The following is a 20,137-nucleotide window of genomic DNA, read 5'->3' on the forward strand; positions in this document are numbered from 1 at the left end:
CGAGAATCATGAGTCTGAATGCAATACACCAATATAATTACATTATTGTGCTTACTTTGGAGGACCATGGCTGCAGGCAGTTGGCATAGCAACGCACAAGGAAAGCCATTTCCTGGGTAGAGAGAAAGCTTCCTTTTCTAAATAAAAAATTCCTCTTAGGAAACAAACGGCATTGCTGCTTCCCGCAGAAAGCAAGACACTGTAGTCTGTCTCTTAACCTGCAAGGCTCACACTCAATGCAGTTCTAGTGATGTAAGTGGATTTCTCTCTCACCCTCCCTCTCCTTCTATACACTGAAATATTCAGCTCAAATGGTACACACATTCCTTAAGGCTCGCCCCCTCCTCTACTTAACCATTTCACTCATTAAGGTAGCGATGGACAATTCAGATAAAGTAACAAGCTCTTGCCTGTATTATATCAGCGGCTGTAGGTTAAGCAAGTCTCAGAGGGATGGAATCCATTGATTGCTGACTCCAAATAATATCACTGAAGACAGGGTGGGAAAACGGAGCAAGGACTTACTTGAACAGCTTTGAACTAAAATACGATTTTTCACCACGGTGAAGATAAAAGAATGGATGTGACCTCTTCCCCACCCTCAAATATCACTGTGCTATAGGGAACAAGTACCTATCAAAAATTTACAAAATGTACATTTAACAAGCTTTATATAAAGAAGATGTGATTTTCACACACATCCATACACACACACAGCACCTTGCAAATAATGTCAAAATACATCCACTCAGGTTTTTTTAGAAACCAAATCAAACTTCTTTTAGGAGTAGTGAGTTGAAATTTAATGAGGATATGTTATTCTACCATCAACCCTTAATTTCACCTAGGTTAGTAGGTTATTTGAAAGATGTCATTATAGTTGACAAGGAATAAGAACATTTTAACTCTGAAGCACTGGTCAGTTTCTCACAGTGAAATCTATCTATAAATGTTAAATATAATAGAAAATAGATACAGAAAACCTAGCAACTTTAATAATTGACTTTAAAATTGTCAGTGCTTGCTAATTGTGTGTCTTGTCTACCTACCTGATGCTGCACCCATACTATTCTCTTTCCTTTTTTCCTCTCATATCCAAAGGCAACCACTCCCACCACATCACTATTTTGATCCTTCTTCCTACCCATCCTCAACATACCTCTTCCATAGACTTCTTATATTATCCATTATCCCTTTTCTCCCAATTTATTCAACCTCTCCCCAACAACTAGAGGTTCTCCACACTGGCTTTTAAGTATGTTCAGGTCTCTCCCATCTCAAAAACAAAACAAAAACCAGAAACCTTCCCTAGATCCTACATTCTCCTATGGCCACAGTCACTTCACAACCAAATCTCTCCAGAATTTCCTACTTTGGCTTCCACCATTTCTTAATCCCTTGCACTTCTAAAATGAAGGACCATCGTGGTCCTGTTATATAACTTATACACCTCTCTCCATGTCCAATCCATCACAATTCTCCATTGATTAAATTCTCCACCTTTTCTTAAATTCAGATTTCTCTTATCTCTTCTGCTATCTTTCCACTCCAATTACTATTTTTTGCCTTGAAAATTGTAAAAGTCTCCGTATTGACCTGTCTGGATTCAATTCTAACCCCATCCAGCCAATCCATTTACCATACTGCCTCCTGAGATCTTTTAAAAACTAAAATCTGGTCATTTTCACCTAATCCACTGAGCCCCTTTTTCAAATTAAAACACATCAATGGCTTCCCATTGCTCTGGCATACACACTAAAACTCTTATTATAGTCTGCATGATTTATATGTTTTCAAGACCTTTCATGCCCAAGCCCTCCAGGTCACCTGGGCTGCTCTTGGTTCCTTGAATAGGGCAAGAGGCCTTTTTCACACGTTATTTACTCTGCCTGGAACTCTCCCTCACCCTCCCTTTGCTGATTGAGCCCCACCCCCTCCCTGAAAATATTGGAGAAATGCCCTCAAAGTTATCATGATACTGTGTATCACTTCCCTGTAGTGCTTATTACAGTTATGACTTTACATTTACTCATGAAATTATTTAAGCAGTTAGTGTCTGCTCCCCCCACTACACTCTAATCTCCATGACAGCCGGCACCATGTTTGTCTGTGTGCCACTGTACTTGCAGCACCTAGCATGGTACACATTGTAGGCACTCACATTTTTTGAATGAATGAAATCTCTAGTAACTGGGAATGGACATTAGCAAGACTATATTTGATCCTGTAAACTGGTTCCTATCAGAATCCCAAATACTTTCAATAATAGACAAATGAATGATTTAACAGTAAATGGCGCTGATCTTTGACAAAGGAGCAAAGGCAATATCATAGAGCAAAGATAGTCTCTTCATAATGCTGAAACAACTGGACAATTACATGCAAAAAAAAATGAATCTAGACACAGACCTTACACTCTTCACAAAAATTAACTCAAAATGGATCACAGACCTAAATGTAAAATGTGAAACTTCAGGAGCTAAGGATAAAACATCTAAAGATAACAGGAGAAAACCTAGATGATCTTGGTTATGGTGATGCCTTTTTTTTTTTTTGAGGGAGACTAGCCCTGAGATAACATCTGCCACCAATGCTCTTTTTTTTTTTTTTCTGAGGAAGACTGGCCCTGAGCTAACATCTGTGACCATCTTCCTCTACTTTATATGTGGGATGCCTACCACAGCATGGCTTGACAAGTGGTGCGTAGGTCAACACCCAGGATCTGAACCAGCGAACCCCGAGCTGCTGAAGCAGAACATGCAAACTTAACTGTGTTGCACCACTAGGCCGGCCCCTGGTGATGCCTTTTTAGATACAGCACTAAAGACACAATGCACGAAACAAATAATTGATAAGGTGGAATTCATTAAAATAAAAAGCTTATGCTCTATGAAAGACAATATTAAGAGACTTAGAAGACAATCCACAGACTGGGAGAAAATATTTGCAAAAGACACATCTGATAAAGGACTCATCCAAGATATACAAAGGACTCTTAAAACTCAACAATAAGATGAACTTGATCAAAAAACAGACGAAGGGGCCAGCCCAGAAGCGTAGTGGTTAAGTTCACACACTCCACCAGGGTTCACCAGTTTGGATACCAGGCGTGGACCTACATGCTGCTCATCAAGCCATGCTGTTGAGGCAACCCACATACAAAATAGAGGAAGATTGGCACAGATGCTAGGTCAGGGCCAAACTTCCTCACTAAAAAAAAAAAAGAAAAACAGACCAAAGACCTTAACAGACGTACCTCACCAAAGAAGATATACAGATGGTAACTAAGCATATGAAAAGACATTCCACAACATATGTCATCAGGGAAATGCTAATTAAAACAACAATGACATACCACTACATAGTTATTAGAATGGTCAAAGTCCAAAACTCTGACAACACCAAATGCTGGTGAGGATGGTAGAGCAACAGGAACTCTCATTCATTGCTGGTGAAGATGCAAAATGGTGTGGCCACTTTGGTAGATAGTGTGGTGGTTTCTTACAAAACTAAACATACTCATCATAAAATCCAGCAATTGGGCTACCTGGTATTTACCCAAAGGAGTTAAAAACTTATGTCCACACAAAAAGCTGCACACACGTGTTTATAGTAGCTTTATTCATAATTGCCAAAACTTGGAAGCAACAAAGATGTCTTTCAGCAGGTGAATGGATAAACAAACTGTGGTACATCAAGACAATGGAATATTATTTGGTGTTAAAAAGAAATGAGCTATCAAGCCATAAATGACATGGAGGAACCTTAACCATATAATACTAAGTAAAGTCAATCAGAAAAGACTACATACTGTATGATTCCAACTATATGACATTCTGGATAAGGCAAAACTGTGGAGACAATAAAAAGATCAGTGGTTGCCAGCGGTTGTAGGGAGATGAACAGGCAGAGCACAGAGAATTTTTAGGGCATAGAAAATACTCTGTATGATATTATAATGATAGATATATGTCATTATACATTTGTCCAAACCCATAGAATGTACAACACCAAGAATCCTATGGACTTTGGATGAATATGATATGTCAATATAGGTTCCTCCTTGGTAAAAAAAAAAAAAATGTACCATTCTGGTGAGTGATGTTGATAATGGGGACGGCTATGCATACGTGGGGGCAGGGGGTATATGAGAAACCTCTATACCTTTCTCTCGATTTTGTTGTAAACCTAAAACTGCTCTAAAAAATTAAAGTCTTAAAAAAAATTAAGTAAATGGCATCAACAAGTAGAAGCAACCCAAGTGTCCATCTGTGAATGAATGTATAAACAAAATGTGGTATATACATACAAAGGGATATTATTCAGTTTCAAAAAGGAACACAATTCTGTTTCAAGCTAGAACAAGGATATACCTTGAAGGCACTACTCTAAGTGAAATAATCCAGTCACAAAAAGAAAAACACTGTATGATTCCACTTACATGAAGCACCTAGAATAGTCAAATTCATAGACAGAAAGGAGAATGGTGGTTGTCAAGGGCTGAGGGAAAAGGGTAATGAGGAGTTATTGTTTAATGGGTATGGAGTTTCAGTTTGGGAAGATACGAAAAATTCTGGAGATAGATGATGGTAATGGTTGCCTAACAATGTAAATGTGCTTCACCCAGATATACACTTAAAAATGGTTAAAATGGTCAATTTACAAGTTATATATAGTTTACCACAACAGATTTTTTAAAAGTAAATGGCAATTCAAGAACTAAATAATCAAAGCCTACAACTTTCATCCATCTAGCCCATATCCCACACATCCATGTGACAAAAATCTTCTCCAACTTTAAGTCAAATTACCCCTGTGCTGATGGTGTCTGACCTTATATGTGAAGATTTCCCATTGCTTGCTTCTCTCTGGAAAAACGTGTCATTTCTCTCAAGAAGGAAACTAACTTAATCAGGGAACCTGATAGATGAAGTCAGAAAATCACACATCCTCAGGCACTGATGCTTTTCTATGCTGAGACTTGGTGTGATTTTTCTCACAACCTGGCTTCTTTCTTACAACCTACATATCTCTAAACTCATGATCGTTAATACTGAAATTTTACTATTCATTCTATCTTGTACATTGAAACACAATTGTGCCAGTTTATAATATGCCAAACACTGCTTAAGAAATAAAATACAAACTGAAGATTTAAGAGAATCCCATACTATAGATTTGACACAAATAAGAGTAAATCACACTAACCTTGAAGTACCGTAACTTAGATTATATTTATCCCATTCCTTAACCATCTGGATTTAGCAAGTGGCATTAAATAGCTCCAGCTAGAAAAAGGAGCATGTAACAATTTTCTGCCCTGTGTCAAGAACATCTACTAACTTCTAAATTATCAGTAACAATGATCCAAAAGATAGCGATTACATACATAGTTCAGAAAACTACTTAATGTAAAGCCCTTCCATGCTAAATTTAATACCACGGTATTCATTTATATTTTTTCCACTTAAAGTATTTGCTTTCTAATTACTACGAAATTGAGAAAAATGATCTGCTCTTCTCAGTAATTATTAATCACATTTAGGATTAATATGTGTTTATTTTTAATATCTATGGTGTTTATCCACAGATCTCCATGTGCTTTATGAACATAATTAAGCTTGGTCAAAACCCAAGGGAAGCAATAAAACAATGTATTCATCTTTCATAGAAAAATAAAGCGTATTAGATTATAGAGTTAGTAGTTTAGAAGAATACAAAATAGAACTCCAGGTTTCTAGTATCATTTACTTCACTATCCACTATATATTATTGATTTCTTCCCTCTTCCCCCTGCCCCAGAGAAAAGCTATAGAGGGTGATGAAAATTTGTGGGAGCAGCAGGAAGAACTTATTCTTTGATATCTGGAAACGAGAAATGTTATAAATTTGATTCCTAATGTTTTATTGTTCACCAAAGAAATGATATTTAAAAACGCTATTTTCTATATAAATATACAAACCAATTAAGTACCAGGTCAATGAAAAATAAAGCTATTGTACTAGGTATGGTCAGAAGTTTTTCTTCTCTTTTCCTAAACCCAATACGCATTCCCCCATTAGTACTACGATTTCTTTCCAAAAGAAAAGTTGATTATCTGACAAATTCTTTATACCATAACTCAGTCCTACATCTCCCATAATCTCTTCCATCTTTGGGTATACCTCAGACAGGTCCTTCACACAGACTCTCCCAAAGCAATCATAGAGGAAATACGGGCTAGAATTTTATGTTTTTATTTTGACCAAATAAAATGATACTCCAGGTTCATTATTAAAAATAATTTAATTATGAAATAAAATGAAAGATACCAATATAATGTCTGACATAATAATTGTAGAATAAATATCTGAGTTAAATTTAAATACAGGCTTTAGAAATACTGGGAACCTGTTACTTAAATTAGGACTTAGTATCAGAAAGATCTAACTGAAAGTCCAAAAAGATCACCCAGATATACTCCAAAGACATGTTCCAAAGAAATCTTTAGGCTATTTCTTTAATAAAAAGTTTCTGACAACAAACTGTTTACGTTGCATCTGAATCATAATTGGAAAATTAATGTAGTAACCTATCCATAATAAAGATGCTCAATATTTACATGGAACATGTTAGAAAAGAAAGATTAAAAGATGGCATGAGGGGCCAGCCCGGTGGTGCAGTGGTTGGATTCACACAATCTGCTTCGCAGCCTGGGGTTCATGGGTTCAGATCTCAGGCACAGACCTACACACTGCTCATCGGGCCATGCTGTGGTGGCATCCCACATGCAAAAATAGAGGAGGATTGGCACACCTGTTAGCTCAGGGACAATATTCCTGAAGCAAAAAGAGGAAGATCGGCAACAGATGTTAGCTCAGGACCAATCTTCCTCACCAAAAAAAAAAGATGGCATGTAAAACAAGCAAAATAAAGAAGCCTGTAAGTCAGTGAGAAATTCCAACATAAAGAGTGGTGCTTTTAAAAATGCACTTATTTGAAAAGTGAACAAACTTTATTAGCTGATTTAACAAAACTTACTTCATTTCCTAGGACCTATTTTAAGAAATGACCAGACTTCCTCTTGAAATGCTCAAGGTTTCAAAGGTAGAGTCCTTATACACAGGTCACAAGAAAAGCATTTCACTGCTTTTTCTAGGGGAAAGGGCCTGAAAGTGGGCTCTCTACTATAGTATTTCACAAAGCTACACTCCAATGTAAATAGCAATTATCTTTATTACTAATTTGGCATGTAACATTTTCTCTTATGATTAATATGTTTGCATGAGCACAATGAATTGTTAATTATCCCTCTATTTTTATGTAACAAAAAGAGAAATATTGATCATAAACTGGAATACAAATTAGTTGAAGGCAGAGACCATACATTTTATTTATTTGATATTGTCAATGATAAATTATGCTTTATCTCTAATACCTAACACACAGTAATTGCTCAGACAAAGGATGAATGCATAAATGATTCCACTTAAACTTTTTCAAAACTAACCTGTGAAGTACTGTTACACTGGCTTTAAGATGAGAAAACGGACATAGGATAGTCTGTAGCCACAAAAGATGTCCAATTTGTTTACTGACAAAATTAAGTGTTTTAAATAACTCGCCAGGTGAAAAGAGTAGGCTAAAACCAGCAAATTTAAATATAACAGGAATAAATATAAAGACCTACATGTGTACCATCAAAACGTCACTTGTACAAATAGAGGATAGGGGAGATTAGGCTGGAGGAACAATGCATACGAGGGTGGGAGATGGGAAGAGTTATCTGTAAAATTGAGCTGGTCAAAGGCTCCATATGAGCCAATGTACAATGCCTTAAAATCCTAATACAATCTCAGGTCACATTATCAGACATGTAATGTCCCAAGCAAGGAAGACAGGAAGTTCTGCTGTAATCTGTATTTGTAGGGTATTGTAGGACCTTATCATCTAAGTTATAGCAACCAGTTCTAGACATCATGACTTAGGAGAGATAATGAGTAACTGTAGTGTTCAAGAGCAGAAACCTAGGTGATAAGGTGTCTAGGAAAACTACAAGAAGTTAGGAATGTTTAACCCAGAGAAGAGGCTTAGTGGAGTAGGATCTCTTTAAATATCTGAAACACAGTTATATGAAAGTGGAATATGAATATTCATTTATGTTGCTTTAGAGGATACTTAGAACCATGAATTAAAATTATAGAGAGACAGATTTTAGCTAAACATAAGGAAAAGTTTCTTAATAATTACACTCTTCCTACAATACACAGTAGCTGCTATGATTTACTAAAACTTTACTTTGTTATCAGGCAGTAGGGTACAATTTTGACACATATTATGTAAGGACTATCTTGCAAATATCAGCTCTAAGTGTAATTAAAAATCCTAAAGCAGAGGCTGAATGCCAGTGATTATATAGAAAAAAATAATTTGTTTTAAGATATACTTATACTGATAATTAGACAATAGTTTATAGGTTTTCCTTTTAACATCATTACTTTGCTAATTAAAAGTTCCCAAACTTAAAAATAGGTAAGTGAAAGGTGGTTTTCTTAATGTTAGAAATAATTTGAACTATTAAAAATTGTACATACCTAGATAATTGGTTTTAAAGAAAGTTTTAAAACCCCTTGAAATTACCTACTGTGTGTCTTTAATATTCTTAAATATTACCAAAATATGTCCAATATTTTCTGGTGCAGAAGTAAGCAATTTTAAGACAGTGTTTTTTCACTTCTAAAAACTAGGACTACTTTTAGACAACTTTAAGTTGTTTTGATTCATTAAAAAGTAATACTTACAAAAGATCTTTCAGCAGGATTTGGCTTTTGTTACTTATCATATTAGCAGACCTAACTTTTAAAATACACTAATTAATTACATGGTCATCCTTTGTTACGATGTGGTACTACTACTTATCAGTGAAAATCCATGTCTATATCGGAATGAAACTAGAAAGGTTAAAGAGGAAGAAAACATGCCGTGCTTTACTGATGAGAGATACATGGTTTGAAAAGGGAAAGCACTTAATTACAACAAAAAAAGACTGATGAATCAACCAAAGGCTATCATCACTGCAAATATAACTCAGTAATTGTTCTTCACATTGGATATTCTATACTCCAGCCTATTTCTTTTAAAGGTACTTAAATAGTAGGCATCTAAAGTGGTTGAGTTATTTGATATATATCTCTTTGGGATCAAATTTAAAGTATAAGTAACATAAAAGCAATATACGTTAAATTCTTTTTTAAAAATAAATAAGTTTACGTATTGGGAATGGAAAAGACCCATGTCTATGTTTGACTCTATCTCAGTGACCATGAACATTGAACATGTTACTTAACCTCTTTGACTTTAGCATGTTTGTCTCCTAAGAGTGGAGACACCATTGCCCAGCATTTAGAACTGCAAGAGGTTTAATTGACAAAATATATGAGAAAACACCTAGCCAACTAGTATATATCATAAGCATTCAATAAGGGTCAATTTTATTCCTTCCAAGATAGTCTAAAAAGTCAGTTGCACTCAAGGTTTGGGCAACCCATTGATCAATGTTGTATAGATAGCTGGGATTATTATCCTTGTGCAGATAACCCTGTGTGGAATTGTTAATGCAGGTGGATCTACAACGCCACTCCTAGAAATATTAACTAATACTAATTCTGGGAGTTTGATACAAAGACATCAGCATATAACCAAGATACTGCTGAGCACTGATTACATGCAGCACAAAAGGTATACAATGGCATACAAGATGATATCTGCTTTCAAAGACTCTATTGACTCTTCAGGAATTTAACTTTTAACAAACATATTTTCATTTTTAAAATCTAATGTCTTCAAATAAACATCAAAATGTCTAAGTTCTCATAATGGTTCAATAATCTTCATTCTAAAAGAAAATGACAATATTTATAAATGGGAGTATTAATCAATGGACTTCACTACCAGGAATAAAATTGTGACTGCCTCTCTGTTGTAATTAAATATATTCCAGACAGGAAATGCTTCCAAGTAAATTTGCCTGGAAAATAATTAAATATAGAAGATTGTCTCAACATAGAAAATATTTTAGATGCCACAGAAATATTTTAAATGTTCTCTTGAAAAAGAAGTCAGCCTACTGATATGACCACATGAACTTAAGATGACAACATTCAATCTTCCTTCTCATAAATAAATGAACAAAGCCCAAACCACACATGTAATTTCTCCCTCTCCTTAAAAGCTCTTAAAAGGCAGAGTATTTTACCTATTCATATTTTAGTTGTATTTTGAAATTTTCAATTACTACCATGCTGATATTTTAAGAGGATAATATAAGAATATTTAATTGAATATATCATACAGTTAGAATTGCTCACAACTGGCCAGATGGATCATATTCATGGAAGATTCTATCTCCTTGTTGTACCATAAAGTAACAGTTCACAGTACTAACCATAACCATAAATCTATAATGAAATACTAAACAGAATAAGGTATTCACTCATCCATTCTACATTTGACCCCAAGACTAACTGGGCTACGAGAAGAAACAAGAAATCAGGGATGAACTTCAGAAAACATCTTGGTCAGTTTACACATTGGGAGACATAAGTGAAATGTACTGTTCATCATAGGAAATGCTTACTAAAAGATCATCTTAGAGCAAATGTATAACAAAATCTATTTTTCTTGATGGCTGGTATTTTATAGGAAATAAACGTATTTTCAAGGACATAAAGCAAAATAAAAATTTATCAGACCAAGATTTAAGAATATATATCACACAATCCAGTGGGTTTTTAAGATTAAAAACAAAAACCAAAACTAATAAGATATTAATATTATACTCACATTACTAGGAAGCATGGTATTTACAATAAAGGTAAAGATACAGTAGGGACGAAAAAGAGATAATTATTTAAAGGAGAAATTTCTCTAAGTGAGAAATGATGCATGACTGTATAGTGACCATTAACCTCACAGAATATTCACGTGGACATTTTAGCTTCCACCAAGGGAAACCCACCATTTCAAATTTGAGGAGGGGGTAGTTCCAGTCCCTTTCCAAAGGCAGCTCTATCTTTCAGATATTTTGCGTTAGTAGCTGATTACTGAATCACATTGAACCTCAGAGCATGATCAAGAGTAGTAGTCTTAACATAAGCAGAACAAGTGGATAGAAAAGATTGAAGGCAGCATCTTTATTTAGACACAAAACAAAAAATGGAGCCAGTTAAAAAAAAAAAAGAAAATGGATACTCAAAGTAGAGGATAACGAAGATAGAGTTTTAAATACATAGCTAGGTTATTTGTATTTATTTTGTACTATGAAACAAAAACAATTTGTAATAAATTAGATCAGATTATCCTGAACATTAACTATTAATCACCCACACTATGCTGTTAAAACTATCCACGGTAATCTTTTTTTGAGGGTTTTTGGGGGGAAGCACCTTAAACTAGTCTTATTGTATTGGTGTCAGACGAAAAACCCATTTTAAAGGTTATCTAACAGACACTTTACATTTATGATTATACCATACTTTCATACCACACAAATTTTTGCATAAAAGATTTTAAATTATTTTATAATTCCACATAACAGCTCATAATTATCTTAATACAGAAGGGGCGTCAGAGAACTTTTTTGGGAGAAAAGAGACTGCTAAAATAAAATTCCTAAAGAAAAAAAAAACTTTAAATGAGAAATGCTAAATAAATTAGGTAAAAATATCTATCTTTAAAGATCACTGCAGTAACAACAAAATGTATTGTTGATAACCATCCAATACAATTAATATATTTAAAACACAATTATTTAATGTAAAGCATTTAAAAATACTTCTGGTTCCACCCCAAGTTTAGCATGGGATCTTTCCATTTTCTCCTAGTACCCATCAGGGAATTAAGCAGCAAGAAGGAAAAGGAAGTAAGGAGAAAAGTCATACAGCAAACAAAGTCCGGGCCAGCTTCACAGGTGTGTCACACAGGGCCTGGTGCTCAAAAGGGCCCCTACACTTGGTTTTTCCAAGGAACACTATTTTTATTTGAAAAAAAACACATAATGGACAAACTAAGGTTATTCAGACTTGGGCATCTGGCAGACATTTTCTTGAAAATCAACAAACTGAGCTTGTCACTTCAAGGAAAACAGCTGATAGGACTTTGTTTGCCAATGACAAAACTTTAGCTTTTAAGTAAAAATCGGACTTTTGAAAAATTTATATCCAACATCATTAGTTTTACAGCTTCCCAATAATTGAGGCCTTTTCGAATGAGACTGGCAGTGATATTAACAAATGTCATTTTTTTTGATATTGTATAAGGTGCCAAAATTTGGAGGACTGCTTAACTCAGTGACCAATGCATATTACAAAATCACGCATGATATTACAAACCATGCATGAGTAAAAGGATCCATTCGCTGTGTAAGTAAGACCAATGGGTTTTAACAAAAGAGAGTAAGACAAGTTGACTGACATAGTTTCACATTCCTCATTGCAACTAAACCTTTAAGAAACTACCACGTGTCAAATTTTGGTGTAGTATATCAATAAGATTATTTGAAAAAGCTGTTAAAATACTCCTCCCTTTTCCAACTACCTGTGAAGCCAGATTTTCTACCTATATTTTATACACTTCAACCAGAAGAGCATCACAACAGATTGAATCCAGGAGTAGATATGAAAATCCAACTGTTTTCTATTAGGCCAAATATTAAACATATTGGCAAAAGTATAAAACAACACTACTCTTCTTATAATTTTTCTTGTTTTGTAAAATATAGTTATTTTTCACTAATAAAAAACCCTTAACTAATGTATAACGGGTTTACTATTTTTAAATTAATGAATGAATAAATATTTTTAAATTTCTGTTTCAATTTCTAATATGGCAAATAATGATATAGATAACTCACATAAACAAAAGGTTGTTGGAGCCCTCAAAAAGTTTTAAGAGTGTAGAGGAGTCCTGAGATTAAAAAAAATTTGACAAGTGCTGCTCTAGGAAATGAACTAGAAAATAATCAGCCTCTTAGCTCTTTTAAAGAATGCACAGTTATCAACTCTCTTTAGATTCCTTTAATCAAAACTCTGTGTTTCCATAAAATACCATTTCAGCTGAACCCTCTAACAACTTAATCCACAAGCAGGATAGTTAGCTACTCATAGTCCTCCAGGCTAACTAGAGTTAGTACCAAAATTTAGGCAAACATTTGTAACAAGGAGAAATGAAACATCTGGTGAGACCGGCTCTGTGGCATAGTGGTTAAGTTCACACGCTCTGCATTGGCAGCCGAGGGTTTGAGAGTTCAGATCCTGGGTGTGGACCTACACACTACTCATCAAGCCATGCTGAGGAGGTATCCCACATACAAAGTAGAGGAAGATTGTCACAGATGTTAGCTCAGTGACAATCTTCCTCAAGCAAAATAGAGGGAGATTGGCAACAGACATTAGCTCAGGGCCAATCTTCCTCACCAAAAAAAAAAGAGAGAAAAGATGAGAGCTATCATGTGCTCATCAATGACACTCATTGTCAAGCGCATCAATATCATCAAGAATATCAACAATGCCAAAGGATTCTCTACACCCCGATTGGTTGGGGATATGCTTATTCCACCAATTAACAAATGGTAAATGATCTTTTTTCTAAAAACTCGCCTGATATTCCAAAATTCCTGATGATTCAAATAGCTCTTTTAAGGTTCAGTTTTAAAAAGTTGTATAAAGAAATGGACAGAAAGTAGAAGTGTTCTAATAATCAGTGAAAGAGAAATGTTATATTGAGATTTTAACTTTATTTTCTAACACTCCCAAATGCCTTCTGGATTGTACCAAAACCACAGGCGAGCAATTATCATTGTAACCTCACAGACATCTGAGTAAAAATCAAGACAACCTGAATATTTTCTTTTATCATCCTCAAATCCTTCCCTTCTGAATCACTCCACCATTTAGCCCAATCAGCAATTAGTATTTCAGAATTGGCTGTCTCTGCTGTCACATTTCTCCTCTAGGGTAGCAATTCCAAATTCCAAATTCCATCCAACTAGCGCCTACGTTCCACTTAGAGAAAGGAAGCCTCAAGAAAAAAAGATAAGGCTACTTGATCCCATACTAAGTTCATTAGAAATTGCTCTAATACAAACAATTACTCGGTAAGGCTTTTTTTCCCCCAATATATTCTATAATTATTGTTTTCCAAAACATTTTAAAGTTATTTTTTTTGCCCATTTGTAATTTAAACAATCACAAAGGATGCTAGGTCCATCTGTGAATTAGATATATTCAAGTTAGTCAAACGTTTACTACTGATATTCTTAGCAGTACTGAACCGTACACTTTAAAAATAGCTAAGATGGTAAATTTTACGTATGTGTTTTTTCACCAAAAAAAGAAAAGAAAAAAGAAAAACCATTGAATGATGCAATTTGAATGGGTGAATTGCATGGTATCTGAATTATAACTCAATAAAGCTGTTATTTTTTAAAAAGTATAAGTTTGCTCCTAATTCATTTTTAAAAGGAAAAGAAAGGTTTACTGCTGAGATATAAAGACTAATTTTTTGACAAAATAAGAGAGAAAATTTACATAAATATGTACAAAATATAGTAGGCATTTAAAAATTATTTTAATATAAATAATTAACATATTTCTTTTCACGAGTGATTTAAACCTAACACCTATGCTAGAGTTTCTTCCAGAGGTCAATAATATCTTCTAGCTAATAAAAAGGCAGTTCAGGTTAATAATGTTTTAACACTGGATTCAAAATCAAAAGAAAACATTTCTAGTCACCCGATATTTCAAATAGTGAAAACAGACAACTTACGACTGATAACTTAATTGTAAAAAGATCAATTCAGCACTGGTAGGAAATAGGTCTAAATATCAAAGTAGATTCTTCCAAAGAAAAGAGACATTTTTCAAATCAGCATGTGGCACTGCAAAACCTCATGACAGAAAATAAGAAATAAAAAAAGATCACATGATAAGAAATGAAACAGTCAAAGATGAAAAGGATCTTTGCTGTGGAGACTAAAAGCTAAATTTTAGCCAAGTATATTTAAAACATGAACAGGCACAGAAAGCCACCAGTGTTCACAATTAGGGGCAGGACAAAGTGGCAGTGATCTTTCTGACAAATAAATTACTTGAAATATTGCATGACTTGCTACACAACACCCTTATTACTTTCAATTTCCAAGTGCAACCAAAAGATGGGTCCAATTATGACATCAATACAAGCTTTCTTTCAAGAGGGAATGAAAGAACAGTAAATCCCAGTGGACACGGGAGTTCTGCAGCAGAGATGATGTAATATATAAAAATAGACATCCTCTAACAGAAGCTGAAACTTGTGTAAACAGCACACTGCATACTACTCTCAACTGCCTTGCATGAATTTGCAATGCGTACTGTTAATAGCACGAGAGAAATCATTTCATGTTTTAAACTATTTCCTGATTTACATTTCAATTTCTATACATACTCAACAGTGTAATTTGTCAATCTATATAAATTAAATCAACATAAATACCTGATTATAACTGCAACAAAGAGAAATAGTCCCCCTAAGGCAAGGAGATTGAGACCACCGCAGCAGTTTTAACATGCCGCGTTTTGCCAGAAATTGCAGCACATATGGCACAGTATTGTTACATCCACCTATTGTTCAAAGACCCTTCCACAGGGATCTGTCTGCAAGATGTTTAAATGCAACATGATCTGGGTGAAGAGGAACCAGTTAACCTCCTGATAATGAGTGTGAAAAGCAAAGGATACTTTTGACACTTCTCTTTAAAAGACTCTTTGATGCAAATATAAAACATCAGGCACGCAATAATAAATAATGTCTAGCAAAATTTGTGGGGTTTTTTTTATATATATCACTCCTCTCTAACACTCTTGCCACAACTCTCTTTTCCATTCTTTATTACCTGATTCAGTTTTCACATTTCTATTGGGCTTTCCTGGATTAAAGAATATTTTCTTTTGAGCCAAGGCATTAAGACCATTCAAGAAGCCATGCCTTATTACTCAGGGTGCCCTGTCTATGTGCCTCCATAGTACCTGGAATTCCCTACATTTTAGTTGCCCATTTATTTATCTATATTCCCTGTGAGACTATAAGGGCAAGATATAAGGTCGTGAGGGCAAGATTCTGTCTGTCCTGTAGACCTTTATAGCCCTAGAGTCTGGCACAGACCTGAAACAAGGTGGGCACTCAGTACATGTCTGTTAAAAGAATAAAAGTATGTAAATGAAAATACTGAGCTTTTCCTCTCTATGATACAAGAAATAGAATACGAACATTTTTGAAACTCTATCCTATTATAATTCACAAAGAAGCACGGATGGCAATATTGAAGACAAAGTCTTTAAGTTCAATTGAGCAAACATATGCTTGATGAATTTAAATTAAAGAAGAATGAAAATACTGAAATAATTAAGAAATCTCCCCTATATTTGAATAATTTCTATATAAGCATACAAAGAGATTTTAACATATCATATGAATAACCTGTAGTCATGTGGGATATGATATAAACTGATTGTTATAAGTTAAAATTCTAAGATCTTAATATTTTAGGAAATTTAATAGATACACAAGTCATTGATATATTACTCAAAACGTATTCTCTTACTTTTATGTAGCAAATATTGGATTAAATGAAGGAGAACTCAGTAAAAAAATTAAAGAAATAACTGAAATAATAAGTGACAAAGAAAAGCTATAACGTAAGTGAAAATATTGCCTACTTCTAATTCAAGTACAATAGCTCAAGTCAAAAAGTCTAATGCCAAATAAATGTGTGTAGTGACAGAAACAATTTTTTCATGTTTCAATATCTAAACAATTTTTGAAACTAATCAAACCTACCAAGAAGTCCTTAACTGAAGATGAAACCAATCTAAATCAGATCTATCTCTAAAAAAAAATCTACTTCAGAGATATATAATATGTAACCTAAGAATAATTAGATAACCATTATAAAAAATAGGATTTATATTATTATAAAGCATAACCTGATAAAAATGGGACTTATTTACATAAGCCTCATAAATGAACCAATCTTTTATTGGTGCCACATTTTATAGATATTGTATTATCACTGTCTATAATTAAAAACTATTCCCATATTGGGCCGGCCCCATGGCTGAGTGGTTAAGTTCGCGTGCTCCGTTTCAGTGGCCCAGGGTTCGGATCCTGGGCGCAGACATAGCATCACTCATTAGGCCATGTTGAGGCGGCATCCTACATGCCACAACTGAAGGAGCCACAACTAAAATATACAACTACATACTGGGGGGATTTGGGGAGGAAAAAAACAGGAAAAATAATTATTCCCATATTGTATTATACACTGTATTCAACTTACATTATATTAACTTAATTTTACGCAATATTTTTCATTACTTTTGTACATCTTCCCCAAGAACTTTAAGCCTAATCTACTGAAAAAATTCAATACATAATCATTAAACAGTGCTCTGAAGTGTATATTCACATTGTAGAAAAGGACTACTGATAAAATGTGGGAGAATCTTTTTATACAATCAATAGTTTTCATTATTTCAAAAATTTTGCATTGATTGAAACTTGATGAATGTTTTCTGTTATACTGTGTTCAAATCCTCCTAGTTCAAATTTGTATAAAACAGAGCCACACTCTTTTGGGGGAGTAGGAGTGGGAATGGAAAGTCAATCAGAACTTCAAAGTGTGGAAAGGATTTTAATTATGCAACCAGCCAAGAAAGGCTGGAAACTTTTGAAATGTCCATTGGTACACATAACCTCCATAGTGTGGACAGTTTTCAATCTAGTATCTCTGTACAACTTTTGCTCTTTCAAACTGAGAAGAGAGTCGAGCCATTTTTTCATTAGTACCAGTTTCGCCATCACTCCAATTAGGCACAAGTTAAGAAGGTCCTCTTTCTGCCCCTTAAGTCCTACTACCTCTCCTCTCCATTTTTATTATGGAACTCAGATTTCCCTGCCCACACAAACTTCTAGAATAAATTACCCATGAATGCAGAGAGGGCCTGTAATTATGAGTAAAATAAACAAAGCCTTTTTTCCCCTACCCTATTCTGAACCTGGAGACGAGGTAAACCTTTCAAAAGCCCCAAGTCAGTCCCCTTAGAGACTGACCCCAAATCTTCCACCCTTTGCTAGGAACCTTATCTACTACCTGCCTCTATAACCTTTACCAACAATAAGACTGAAAATTCATGCCACATCCTATTTTCTGGCAGTCTTAAATACAGCCTCAACCTCCACTCATCAAAATATAAGAAAATGCTAATGAAGTCATCTCCAATCTTCCCTTCTCACTGCATTTTAAAATGCTTCTTCTCCCTGCAAACCTCACACACTTGTCTTGAAAAAATGTCCTAAAAACACTCTACATGGACTATATGAGTATTCGTGTTTCTGAAGAAAATTATTATAATCTGTTTTAAACTACTGCAACACATCTAATTTTAAAAAGTGTACATAAGGTATACATCATAACTCAGTGCACATTTGAAATTTAATTCCTAGCTCTAAGTGGGAATTAGACTAACTGGTAATTTTCATACTAAAAAAGAAGATGATTAATTACATACTGATGTATCTTTTAAAATATTAAAGTTATATGTTTTTAAAGTATACTTTTACCAGATAAAAGTTCAAAACATTGATGCAATTAAAAAATTCTGATACAATTTTATCAAATTTAAAAATTGTATCAAAATTTTTTAGCTTTATCACATCATTTAAAAATTAGCAGTGCCTCCAAAATACAATATAGCAATCATGCCACCTGTGGCATTTTAATACGTATTCTCTTGTATAGAGCATAAAGTAACTGCCTCTTTTTAATTTGAAAGAATATATAAATATTTTATGCTTTCAGGCAAAGTTACTGTAATAGTCAAAGGTATTATATTGATGGTAGACTTCTTCTAATATGAATTAAATTACTCATGATCTTTCTCCTGTGCAATAAGAAAACACAAGTATAAAATTTTACTAGTTACTTAACCAATTAATTTCCAGAGATAAATCAGATTTTCTTCCTTGACTCCCAATTCCCTGATAACCCCAAATTTGACCCATAATTTCAAAAGAGTAACACTGAAAATCATAAATTAGTCATGTATTGGCATGAAAGAAATGAGCACAGATATTATGATAGGCCTTGATTAAAATACAGAATGAAATAAAAGTATGAAATCCAGTTATAAATAAAGGACAAATAAGAAAATACAAGCAATTTTAAATTCTTATTTCCTTTTTGACTAAGCATTTATTCTATCTGACTAAAATTTTCCCAGTGGTCTCCCAAAATGGTCTCATACTAGATTCCTGAAATTTAAAGCTTTCGCCTATAGCATTTAAAATGTAAATATCTAATGGATTTGCCATAACCTTTCACACAAAAAGCAATTAAACTTCCATTATATCTATCTGTCTATCTTTGTTTCTCGACTTGCAAAGCAGTTTAGTTAAGAACATCCACTCGTTTTTAAAAATGAGTAGGTTGCACTTTTATTCTTTCTTCAAAGAAGGTGGGCAATTCATCCCTACATTTGCACAAATAAAGCAGCCAGTACCATCACCTAAACCACTGATAGTTTCAAAGTTTTAAGAGATTTTACTAAAACAGGGCAAAATACAAAAGAATAGGACCAAGCAAAACACATCAATATTATAAACTCATTAGTTACAAGGCAAATTCACAAATAAACTTAGGTTAGTATTAGGAGACCACACACAAATTACAATACCTGAGATTTAGTGCATTCCTTTGAGCCAAAATGAAATGAATGCCATAAAGGAGGAAAGGAAAAGATGAACATTATCAGACATGCTATATAGTATATCTGCCAAAATGAAGATAATGTTAAAATTAGGTTAAGAATGACCATATAGAATTGCCTATACATATAATGTTCTCTATGTTCTTGGCCATGCACTTGAAATGCACCCGTAATCATTTAAAATCACCTGTGAAGTATGATCATGCATCTTTTAAATAAACTTTCCTCTGTCCCACCTTACTAGGGTTCTTTCGAAGAAAAGTATTTCTTTTAAGAATGAGTAAATATGACTTGGGCTAACAAAGAATAATAATTTTCATTTAATTCTTTTTATTCTGTGGTACCATATATA

At 34.1% G+C, this 20,137-nt stretch overlaps 1 protein-coding gene across 19 annotated transcripts in view; it reads right to left on the reverse strand.

The window, feature by feature from the left end:
• Nucleotides 1–20,137, reverse strand: part of RAPGEF2 (Rap guanine nucleotide exchange factor 2) — a 244,967-nt gene that overhangs the window by 83,595 nt on the left and 141,235 nt on the right. For 10 of the 19 annotated variants that reach the window (XM_014737927.3, XM_070261427.1, XM_023636370.2 and 7 more), the window contains one exon: nucleotides 19,753–19,770. The exons of 7 other annotated variants lie outside the window; for them this stretch is intronic. In XM_014737927.3, coding sequence (XP_014593413.1) covers nucleotides 19,753–19,770 — 18 coding nt within the window. Of the gene's footprint in view, nucleotides 1–55; nucleotides 296–19,752; nucleotides 19,771–20,137 lie in introns of those variants that run through there. 2 more of the 19 variants (XM_070261439.1, XM_023636374.2) reach the window with 2 other exon arrangements.

This window comes from Equus caballus, chromosome 2, assembly GCF_041296265.1.
Source record: "Equus caballus isolate H_3958 breed thoroughbred chromosome 2, TB-T2T, whole genome shotgun sequence".
Taxonomy (NCBI): domain Eukaryota; kingdom Metazoa; phylum Chordata; class Mammalia; order Perissodactyla; family Equidae; genus Equus; species Equus caballus.